The sequence below is a fragment of the Pezoporus wallicus genome, unplaced genomic scaffold (assembly GCF_028554395.1).
Source record: "Pezoporus wallicus isolate ANWC-B61680 ecotype Strahan unplaced genomic scaffold, APGP_CSIRO_Pwel_v1 scaffold_7392, whole genome shotgun sequence".
Classification (NCBI taxonomy): domain Eukaryota; kingdom Metazoa; phylum Chordata; class Aves; order Psittaciformes; family Psittacidae; genus Pezoporus; species Pezoporus wallicus.
Genome location: NW_026639923.1, coordinates 1,434,380 through 1,446,107, shown reverse-complemented (window position 1 = coordinate 1,446,107; position 11,728 = coordinate 1,434,380). Strand labels below are relative to the sequence as shown.

The 11,728-nt window shown below is 49.3% G+C and overlaps 1 protein-coding gene across 1 annotated transcript; it reads left to right on the top strand.

The window, feature by feature from the left end:
• Positions 1 to 3,179: 3,179 nt before the first annotated feature.
• AMZ1 (archaelysin family metallopeptidase 1) lies at positions 3,180 to 11,728 on the top strand. The gene is made up of 6 exons (XM_057416913.1): positions 3,180 to 3,499; positions 4,079 to 4,246; positions 5,111 to 5,239; positions 5,544 to 5,707; positions 7,028 to 7,204; positions 11,002 to 11,728. Exons 1-6 carry the CDS (start codon positions 3,196 to 3,198, stop codon positions 11,569 to 11,571), a joined length of 1,512 nt encoding a protein of 503 aa, XP_057272896.1. The 5' UTR covers positions 3,180 to 3,195; the 3' UTR covers positions 11,572 to 11,728.

Sequence of the window (11,728 nt, the reverse complement as noted above, 5' to 3'; positions counted from 1 at the left end):
TCTCCACTGCACTGCATGGATGTGATGATGAATGATACGAGAGAGATGAATAACAGAGAAGAGAGAGAGGTGTGATCTAGGCTGGCTCCATCCATACCCTGGTAAGGACCAGGAGGGTGCCAGGAGGGCACAAGTTCATGTTTCATACCACACAGACATGACAACTCCTTCCTACATACCTGAAGGGGAGCAGGATGCATTGGTGCTTCCACTTCTTCGTCACCACGGTGACATCTTAAACTGAGCGGTAAAACAACATCCAAGCTGAAGTGCCACTGCCTCCTGAAGCATCAGGGAATTATACAGGGCACCCTCGACACAAGAGCTAAAAATGCAAAGCCTTTTTGCACTACTTCAGTTAATGAATCACTGTATTCATATATTCGACCAAGCACACAAAATATCTACTATAGATAGTGTAGTAAAACAGCTTCTCTTTTAAACTACTAACGTTGTCCATGAAAGTTTCCTAAAGCATTCAGTTTTCTCCAGTGCAGTATTTCAGAAAGGCTTGTTAAGGAGAAGTAATTGGAGAGGGTATTGGGATGCTGCTATCCTGTGGGAAGCAAAGCCAGGCTTCTCCAGGAGAAGGGGACATGCGTCGCTGCAGACCACGCATTGCAAGTGAATTCCTGTTCTTGATCTTTCAAACCACACAAATCACAGACATGATGGACATGATGATGAACATCACAAAACGCCCTTGGTCCTCGCTGGGAATGTCTGGAGCTGGGTGAATGTCGCCTTTTAGGAAGGCCTGGGGAAACAATGTAAATCCCATAGCTTTGGGTTCGCGCTATACCCCACGAGAGCCTGGGGGAACGCGCGCTAAAAGACTGTGCGCTCATTGTATTTCCTGTTGCATACATCCACTCTTTGCTGCTCCTCATTTAAAAGAGAAAAACCCATTCATTTTGTACCCAGCTCCTCCTCCCGCAGACCCACACTCCATTTATTGCCAGGAAGCGCTAATGAAAGCGGCTCGTGCTTCTCAGAAACCTTCTTTGACAAGATCACTCTCAACCTCGGCCAAGTGCAAAGTCTCTCCCTTGGTTTCCCTGGGAGCCACAGGCACTCAGGAGCTCGCTGGATCAATTCCTCAGTGGTTTTAGCATCACTAAGAGTGTCCCAGGGAAAGCGCTGCACATGAGCAGAAAAATGATGCTTGTATTTAAAGTTTGTGCAGAACAAGTGAAATCTTGACCATAGGGAAACACAACTCTTCGCCCTAACCCAAGGCAAAGCTCCTGATGGCTCGGTGGGGTCAGACTCTCGCTTCACCCTCACAAACCTGGGAACAAGTCAGAAGTGCAGAGATTTAGGTGGCAAAACCCCAACAACCCCACACAAACTCGTGTTGGTACCCATAAGAAGCAATCTGGGCATTTTTAGGGCAATAAGAAGACGTGGCTGAGAAAGCATTCCAAACATTCACCAGATTAGGGCCCTCGTTCCACTTCAGATCCCACCATGTGTCTGCTGTCAGCCTTTAACACCAGTGTAATACAAGGCTTGCACAAATAAACTGCTTACTTATCTCTCTCCCAGGCTGTATACCCTTAGTGCCGAAAAAGATCATACAAAGTGAGTCTTTTCTTAAGGACTGCTTATACATACACATATCTTCCCAAGGGTTAGATGTAAAGAGATTCAGTGTTCATTTTAATGGGCTGCCACCTTTTTCTTACAGTGCAAACCACCAGAGCCTTCTCTATGTAACTAAGGAAAGCCTTTGGCTCACGTTGGTACTACTTTTTAAGCACTGAATTTCCTTGTTATATTGCTGTCCCCAGGGACCACTGAATGGCACTTACATGACAGTGCCAGGCTGCAGCTATACCTAAATTACAGCCTTAACCAGTTCCTCCTAAAAGCATTTCACCTCTTTCCTGTGTTTGAATGATGCTGTTATAATGGGGATGGTCAGCAGCTGATACATTTGCTTATCCACACAGAAAGCTTGTCTGGTTTCTTTTAGTATTAACTTGCCTACTAGAAGAAAACACTCCTAGAAAGCCTGCACTTTTGTGTATATATATAAAATACCCGTGTACTTTTCACTCTGCTGTATACAGCTGGAGCACCTGCCTGTGCTAGGCAGCTTTGCCCAAAGTACTGCTCCAGAATACGGTAGTTCTACTTTGATATCCTTACAGAAAATGACTGGTTCTGGAAAAAGCCAGCCATAGGGGCTTGGTTCCCTCTTTTTCTTCCCTTTCCCAAAGACATCTCCTTATGTGCATAAGCTGCAATGGGAAATAAGTGCTTGGCTTCAGCAGCTTTGGAAAACGCTGGCCCTAGAAAGGATGCTGGGGAGGATACTGCTGGGATGCTCTGAATTAATTTCTTTCTGCTGCAGGCTCTTGTTTGCTCTTTCTTTACCCCTTCACGTCATCACCAGCATCCTTGATGCTAACGCAGTGGGACATGAAGTTTTCATGAGGCAATGGGATAGCAATGGGCCCGTACATATCTTGCTAGAGAGGCAACACCAGCAAACGCTTGTCTCACACTGCATCCTACCTGGGGATCAGGATGGGCAAAGCTTCTTACATTCTGCAGCCTGACAGGAACACAGGGAGCGGGCAGATATCCTGGTCAATACCTGAGATTGGGGATTAAAAGCTATTAGAGGAAACTGTTGACAGTGAATCAACTGCTTTCACTGGTGCTGTTTAGGCTTCTGAGGGATAGAGGGATAGACCAAGATCTCCTTCTTTCCTGCCATGGATTTACACCTTTGAGAGCCCAAAGAGCGTGGCTTAGCCCAGGAAAAAAGGAGCACCACCTTTTGACATCATACGAAGGCCAGTGCAGACAATTGCACACACAAAGAGGTATTTTCCCTGTTATTGGGACTTCAGGATAAAGCACCCGGAAAAAAACCAATACAAACTGCTTCAGTGCAGACATCTGGTAGCAATACTGGGGCTATGCATTCACGAGCACCATCTACTGGTACATTGTCCGTAAACCAGTGACATACACACACATGGAGAGGACCCTGCAACAGCTACTCAGGTAAGAGCATAGAGCTCCAGGCCAGCTCTGTGTATAGCATTTATAAGCTCCCAATCAACCCTCACAGCTGGGATTTTGGGGCAAACTTTGCTTGGAAAGCAAAGGGTGAAAAGGCTTCCAGGTCCCAGCCATGTGCCGATGCATCCCGTCCTGCAGGCAGTGGGTCCCTCCGCAATGCTGCAGTGCAAGCACGCTCAGGAGTTCAGCTTCGGGCCCCGGGCTCTGAAGGATGCGCTGATCTCCACCAACCCAGCCCTGCAGGAGCTCTATGCCAAGGCTTTCTCCAGGGCAGAGAAGCTGTTCCTCTCTGAAGCCTACAACCCGCAGAGGACGCTCTTCTGCACGCTGCTCATCCGGACGGCTTTCGACTGGCTCCTCAGCCACCCTGACGCACCTGAGGACTTTGAGACGTTCTATCACGCCATGCTGAGGAGGAAGCAGAACTTCTATCGGAAGCACATTTACCTGCAACCTATAGGTAAGGTGGGCATCTTCACTGAGAAAATACAGGAGGGAGGAGGGCGACACTGGATGTTACTGACATCCTCCTCGAAGGATGCAAAATGCAATTGCCATAGCAAAGATAAGCATAATACCAAAGGCTGTGACATGCCCCCAGTCCAGAGTCACAAACCATGATGACAGACCTCCCCTGTAAGTGGTATGTGTGCTCCTGGGTGAGATTTGCTAGCCATACGTATTTATATGTAAAACAATGCTGGATAAAACAGCATTTCTGGAGCTCCATCCTTGATGGCCCATTAAAAATCCACCTGCTCCCACATGAATCTTTCTGCACAACTTAAACAGGAGACGACCTTCCTAATGACAGAGAGAACTAATGCCTCAAGCCACCTCTCAGAAAGAGCCCCCTCTTCTCCTCCATGTCTGTATAACCATCTAGAGACACCCATCACATCCCAGAGTAGACAGTTAACTTGAGAATGAACCAGTTTTCCTCTTCCTCCATTGCTGCAGCCAGCCCCCCAAAACCCCTTCAAACCCTATGGTTCACCCTGGCTTTAAGGAACTGATCATAGGGTTTCTTTTCTCTTAGACTTAACTGAAGGGCCTGCTGGGCTCTCGTTGCTGGATTCCCTTCAGAGCTGTGTTGAGTCTTTCTTCCTGGGTCTCCGTGTGAAGTGCCTTCCCTCCATCCCCATCTCTTCCATTCACTGCTGCTACCGCCACAGCCGGGACTCGGACAGGGTGCAGCTTCACGCAGGTAAGGACCTGGGAACAGGGAGCCCATGGAGACATCAGATTGGCACAGGAGCATGAACCCTCCCTTAGGAAATGTCTGAAATAGCCCTTCATTGCCTGAGCAGGGAGGGGATGAGGAAGGGAGTGAAAAGGGTGGAACCCTGTTCCCATGGAAAACCCAGAACTTTGAGGCTGGAAACAGGAATAAAAACCAAATCGACTTCCATCATATTTTCCTCTGCTCTTTGTATTTCTCAGTGCTATTATGCTTAGGTCTGGGTCTACAAAGTGATCATATCAGCTCCATGGAAAGACACTGTTGATTTGGTGTATTCCGAGTTCTCCCATCCCTTGTCCAGAGCCAAAGTAAATTAGAGGCCTGGGTGGTGCAGGGGGGGAACTCACCGGCCTTTTGTGATAGGAGCTGTGGGTTCAAGTGTCGCACAGCTCCCCAGGGACAGGGGTTTGTGAGCTGCCAAACTCCTACTGCACAAACATCCATCTGGAACCAGCTGGTTGCAGGTACCATGGGCAGCACAAACCCAGCTCTGCACCAATGCGGCTGCTCCAGCTCAGCTCCGAAATCCCTGCAGGGAAACTCCTCTGCTTCCAGGTGCTTATTTCCATGGGTTAGTACTGAATTCACCTGTGGCTTTGCCTTAGCTGTGTGCTCAGCGCCACTTTCCAAGTGAGGTCTGCTCATACTCCAGTTTGAGGGGATGGATCTACACAGCCATAGTTCTTGATCCAAGGTGCCGAATCCAGCAGCTCTGCCTATCTGAGGCTTGGCTTACATCCTCATCCCCATGAACAGCAGGAACTTTGGCTCTAGCACGCTTTAGAGGGATGCTTCATTTTAACAAATGTCTCTCTTGTATCTGTCCAGATGGGATCTTGAATTTCCTGAAGAACAACAAGCCTATGGATGCCCTTTGTGTCCTTGGACTCACTCTGCTGGACCTTTACCCATGTGAGACCTGGAGCTTCACATTCAGCAAATTCCTGCCAGGACAAGGTGGGTTTGAGGTCCCATGATATCCTAGGACAGCATGCAGAGAAGGCAGCACTGTACCAAAAAGCCTTCCCTACAATAGCCAAACTTTATCACTTTATTCACTTCCTAATAAAATGAACTAGGCTTTCCCAATTCAAAAGTGGGAGAGTCAGGGCTCCTGATCCAGTCAAAGTAACTGAGGTGTTACAAACCTCTTGGGAAGTGTCTTACCGCACCATATGTGCTCAACCAGACTGTGCTACCTTTCCATGACGCCTAAGGAGAGATAAGGGAGCTGATGCCTGATTTGTATCTCTCTTCGCAGAGGTGGGAGTCTGCAGCTTTGCCAGGTTCTCTGGGGAGTTCCCCCAGGCTGGCTGCAGCAGCTGGAACCCACTCACACAGAAGGAGCAGCCGTGCCAGGTCAGCAAGGAAAGCAGAGAGCGAACACTGCCACTCAGTGCCCAGGAGATGGTCCAGTGCTGTAAGGTAGGGTTGCAGCCTCTGCACCCCGTATCTCTTGCTGTGTAGGGTTAAATACTCCAGGCAAAATCCATGTCTCAGACCAGCGAAGCAGGCGTGAGACTGCTCCTAGAACACACTGGCTATCACAGCTAAGTCCACACACTTAACACACGTGTACTCTATAGACCGCCCTTACTCCCCTTGCCACTGGAGGAAACCATAGTACCAGCTGGATGGTGAGGCTACAGGACTGACCTTGTGTCATGGAGCAACAGTGAGGCAAAATCCCTGCCCAGCTCAGGGTATAATCTCACATATTTTGTTGTCAGATGATGCACATGCAGAAGGATGGTAGCTGCAGACACAGTACATGGAGATTAATCAGTGTCATCTAGTGGAGCTGTGTGTTCACTAATGGATGGCTAGGAAGGGGTGACTGTGTCTGCCTCAGGCATTGCTACCCATTAAGGGAGAGGACCACTTCCCAGGCCTGCTTGCACAGATGGATGAGAAAAACACCCCAGCCAAGTTTACATATATGTAGATGCCATTAAACCCCATTCATCTCCAACACATCCTCTTCACCAGTGCTGTCCTGCATTCCAGCTCTGCTTCCAGTGTTTCTCCCAGAGCTGGCCCACATGGAGTAGCCACACCAACACCTTCAGTGCCATTTCTCTGTGCCTCTCCTGGTGTTTGCTTGGGATTTTCTAGTCCGAGGTCTCTTCCTGTAGCAGTTTTAGATGATGTTTGGTGGCAAGGGGAGCAGGAGAGGAACCCTCCATCCTCAGCCTTTCCACAGTTACCGATTCCCAAGGCAGTCACGCTTGGCCAGCTGACTGCAGCTTAGTTTTTGCTTTGGCACGAACATTAAGAGCATCTGCTTTGGGAAGACCCAGCTCTGTGACTGCCAACAGCGTCTTACAGATTTCCCACATGGACTGTGCTGCTCTTTTCAGACCCCAATGGGACCGTTTTCCCCCTTAAAAACAAGGCAAAACAACAAAATAACCAAACCCACCCTGTGCTTGGGGAAGAGAGTGACAGCAGCACTGCCCTACAGCTCTCTATATGCTATCCACAGGGTCTTCTCATAGCTGCTTCTGAACAGGACACCCACTCGTGCTTTGCCACCACACAGACATGGATTTGGGGGTACCTGGGAAAAAGGGAGGATATTCCCCTTCTACCTCAGAAAAACCTAGGCTGGAGGATGGCCAGGGCTGAGCAACAAGCGAGTCAGACTGTTAGGGAGCAGGGGAAGTAGAGCAGCAAAGGAGGAAGAGGAGGAGGCAGAGCAAGCAGGACTGACCATGCACTGCTGTGATTTATGCTTCCCTGAAGGTGACCTGCCATGAGATCTGCCACCTGATGGGGCTGGGGACCTGCCGCTGGCTGCAGTGCATCATGCAGGGCGCGCTGAGCCTGGATGAAGCCCTGCTGCGGCCCCTGGAGCCGTGTCCCATCTGCCTTCGCAAGCTGCAGCACGTCGTGGGCTTCAAACTCATCGAGCGCTACAGGGTGAGACCTCAGGCATTGGATGCACCAGTGCCTTCTCAGGGCAAGGGGGCACAGCAGGGAGCAGAGCAGCCCACGCCAGAGCACGGCATTAAATATAGCAGCATGGTAAATGCAGATGCTCTCAGTGCAAGGTGCTAAGGGAGGAAGCTTACACCTAAACAAGGGTGATGTACACATGGTCTGCGACTAATAGAATGGTTACAGTTAGAAGGGACCTTAAAGATCATCTCCTCCTAACCCCATAGCATTTCACACAAGCTCTAGGGCTTCTGGCTGCTCATAAGGGATAGTGCAACAGCCCAACCACGTTTTGCTACCCCCAAAAATGAGGTGGACAGGCAGATTTCACACCAGAGTGGCGGCAAGCACAGCAATTCCCACATCTCAACGCCCTTTCCTATGTGCCACTTTTCTTTCTGCCTCTCTAGGGCTGCTGGTAACAGGGAGAAAATATTAAGTAGATACTTGGCTGCCATTCCTCTGTTTAATGATATGAGAAAGGATCCCAAATTATTACTCCCTAATAAGTGGAGGGTCCCTGACTCATCTTTGTCTCTTCTCTCCCAACCCTAAAACTGCTAACACCACAGTTAGACAGCATCAGGAATAGTGCTAGGACACCCTTAGCTCTAGAAAGTGTTTACTACCTCTTCTGTCTAAAAAGGAGGATTTGGTAGTCAAATGGCTGCTGGAATAGAAATAGTGGCATCATTCTCACTCAGCACCCTATTTTCTCCCTGGTTATGATTCCTGTCTGACACACGTCATATTCAGAGGCAGGATATTCCATGCCTGCCTATTTTAAAGGCTGTGGGTTATATTTGTTACAAGATGCATGCAGAATGAGAATGGGGATGCCTCCAGCTTCATTCAGCTTGGAATCAGACACACAGAAGCGCGGTGAAGGATAGGGAGGGGAAAAAACCAAACCAAACCATGCTTGTGTGGTTCTGCTGTTTGTGCAGTCCCATCCCTGACTCCATGGATGTTTGCTCCCTGTTTGCTCGCCTAAATTGAGGAATGGATCCTGGTTCAGTTCAACACCCAGCCTGTCAGCATGCAGCTATTGCTTTCTAGAAGAGAACTGCCATCTGCAGTAAGCTTTTCTAGAAACCTTATTGCCCTTACACCTGCAGTAAATACAGCAACTGGCTCAGCATCTCCTGGTGACACTGAACACACAGCCAAAGGAAGGACACACTTGCCAAATGTCACATCTGCTTCCTTGATGGGAAAAGCTGGGCTAGATATAGCACAAACTGGTGTAAGAGTTGTGATAATCTCTGTAAAGGGCTTTGCTATGGAATTGAGAGGAAATACAAATGCCAGAGGTGAATTAAATAGTTAAGGAACCCGACAGAAGAGAGCATAAAGCATCCGGAGACAATACCAGACAGCAAAGTTACTTCCTAAGCATGATTTGAGAGGCCAAGTGCAAGCCTGAAGCCACGTTTCCCTTTGGAAAACTAGCACAGACCCCCACAGTAAACACAGGAAATGCCAGACACAGAGCTGTTCCTCGCCGGGAGCAGGTAATGCTGCTGAAATGATCATGTTAAGTCTGTGACTCAGATGCAGCAAGGGGCAGAAGAGCATGTGGGACAGGACAGGAAACCAGTCCTTATGCAGGAGGAAGAGCCCCTCTATTTATTTATCTCAGTTGCACTCAAGCACGCTCCAGTTTTGTATCACAGCTGCTTAGTCCAGCGGGAGTCATCTTGAAACCTGACAGCAAATCAATTCTCGTGGTGTTTCCCCATCAGGACCAGCGTTTCCACCTGCTGCTTCTGCAGCATCCCCAGGCTGTTCCGCACCTAGCAAAAGAAAGCTGCTCTTCGAGGCTGGGTTAGCTATGTCCTTGCTGTGGTGTTAATCTCAGTATCTGCTCTAATCTCAGTGCTGCCACGGCGGAGGAGTATGGAAACTGTGCCAAACCTGGAGCCCCTTGGGGTGTCAGACAACAGCTTTCATTCTTGGTGCCTTACCTGGGGTGGGCATCCACTTCAAATGCTCCTGCCTGCAGGCTAAACACATGAAGAGGTTATCCATTCATAGTTAAATAGGAGAACACAAGAAGAGGCTGCAGCCCTACAAAGCCTGCCCAAGTCTGACTCAGTAAGCCACCCAGTGATAGACAGGACAGATTTTGGGGTTTTGGTAGTGATCTTGAGTCAATCATTCCCTCCTTTTGCCTTAAATAACCCAAATGGACTGTTTGAACATCCTCTTCTCCACAGCTTTTTCTTCTCTTGCGAACAGGGCTAAGCAGCATTTGTGATTCCTTCCCAGATTCATGACTCTTGGGAATTTTAAGAGACATTACAAAGTCATCGGCCAGTTATAGCTTTCAGTGAGTTTTGCTGTCCCCTTCCTTAGGCCAGTTCCTAGTGCAGCTCTGGTGCCTTCTTTGTGTTTTAAATACAGAGGGAAGGAAGGGCTGTTGGAGGTGGGATGAGGCAGGAGAAAAGTTGTCCCTTTACATTTGTTCTTGCCCCAGAGGGAGGGGGCAGGGTGGATTCCCTGGGCTGAAAGGGTCCACTTTGTTCTCGTAGGAAGTCCTTCCCCGAGGCTCCATGCACAGACTGAAATGAGCAACAGGGAAACAGGGCTCATGGCTCCCACCCACTCAATTTGAGCTCTATCCTCTCTGCCACTTGCCTGAAGACAGAGCAAGAGAGAAGGGAAGGGGGAGGGAGAAGTGGGAGAAGGGAGCTCTGCAGGGCTTGGAATCTCCCGCTGCTTCTCCAGCACTGCTTCCTAATAAAGCAATCACAGGGCTCTGCAAACATCTCAGCTGGGAGCTGCAGAAAGTAAAGATGAAGAAACAGGCCACAAGGGTGTGAAAAAGCTCAAAACCACATAAACCTCTCACATATGCCAACAAGGAAGACAAGGAGATCACCTTTTATCTAGCGATGACTGGAATACTGTGATTCATTCCCCAAAGTATAAGTGTGCCAGAAGCAACCCGTTATATGCCCTGTTGTAGCATTTAGTAAGAAGGAAATGGTCTCAAACATTTTCCTTTCATTAGCTCTTTCCTGAAGCCTTCTCACTTGTGCATTTCAGCTCAAGAGGGGAAGAGCTATTCTCAGGAATAAAATGCATATTAGCACAGGAGTTAGCATTATGGTGAAACAAGGCTCTTCAGCACTCTCTCAGGAGCTCTTATAATGGCACAGTTTCCTCTAGAGGCACTGGTTTGGCTCTCGTGGAGATCACATCCATGTTGCAGGGAGAGATTTTGTGCCATTTTCTACCATCTTCAATAATAGAATCGTAGAACAGTTAGGGTTGGAAAGGACCTTAAGATCATCCAGTTCCAACCCCCTGCCACGGGCAGGGACACCTCACACTAAACCATGGCACCCAACGCTCTGTCCAACCTGGCCTTGAACACCACCAGTGATGGAGCATTCACAGCTTCCTTGGGCAACCCATTCCAGTGCCTCACCACCCTCACAGGAAAGAACTTCTTCCTTACACCTAACCTAAATCTCCCCTGTTTAAGTTGGAACCCATTACCCTACCCCTTGTGCTATTGCTACAGTCCTGTCGTACAATCCACATCTGACTGGAGGCAGCTCTGCCACAGATGCTGACTCCTACAAAATGGGATGAGCGAACCCCTGCTTCATAGGGTAACTCTAAGTTGTGTGAACCCATCCTCTTGCAGAGAGGACCATAGCATCTGTATCTGAGTCGCCCAAGGTGAATTTCACCTGACAAACACTGGGAAAGGGGTAACTGTTTTCTGTCATTCCCTAAACCAAAACCTTTTTCTCCTCTCACCGCAGAAGCTCTACGCTTGGACACAGACTGTACTGGCCACATGGCCAAGGCAGGAGTCAGCAGACCTGTCCACCTCGGAGGACATCCTCCCCTTCAGCTCAGACTCTGGGATGTGCTGTGAGAACGACTCCGAGGCTGTGACCTCCTTGTCTGAGCCGCTGACACCAGACACGTGCAGCCAGGCCCTCTCCATCGGCCAGGACCTGGAGCAGGATGAGCACTCGTGTTCGCTGGCGGAGGCGCACAGCCAGCCCCAGCTCGCCGGGCACGCCAAGTCCACGGATACCATCAAAAATTACGAACTGTGGCTGGAGATGTGCATTGCTGCCCTAGAGAGGAACGTCTCCGAGGAGGAACTGGCCCAAGTAGACAAGGCTGTGGATGCCCTGGCTAAGTGGGAAATGTTTACAGGACAGCTGCCTGCCATGAAGAAGGACCTACCCTTTGCTAGGGACAGCACCGGCCTACGGAAAGTTCTCGGAGACAAATTCTCCTCCTTGCGGAGGAAACTGAGTTCCAGAAAACTGTCCAAAGGGGAATCGTCCCCTCAGCGCTGGCGGTGGGAGGAAAACTAGGCTGGCTCTGCCTTTGGTTAGGCCAGCCTTGCCCCCACAGCTTTGCTTACATTACCGCCCTGCTTCTGACCTTTCCCACCCCAAGTTGTTGCTGTCAGAGAAGCAGCAGCTCCCCAGAGGAATAAAAGGTGTCTCTTTTTCTGACATTGCTAACATA

Excerpts from the sequence above, each read along its gene's own strand:
- AMZ1 (XM_057416913.1), top strand. The coding sequence starts at position 3,196 with ATGCTGCAGTGCAAGCACGCTCAGGAGTTCAGCTTCGGGCCCCGGGCT. Across the intron at positions 4,247-5,110 it reads CAGGGTGCAGCTTCACGCAG|ATGGGATCTTGAATTTCCTG; the intron begins GTAAGGACCTGG and ends GTATCTGTCCAG. Across the intron at positions 5,708-7,027 it reads AGATGGTCCAGTGCTGTAAG|GTGACCTGCCATGAGATCTG; the intron begins GTAGGGTTGCAG and ends GCTTCCCTGAAG.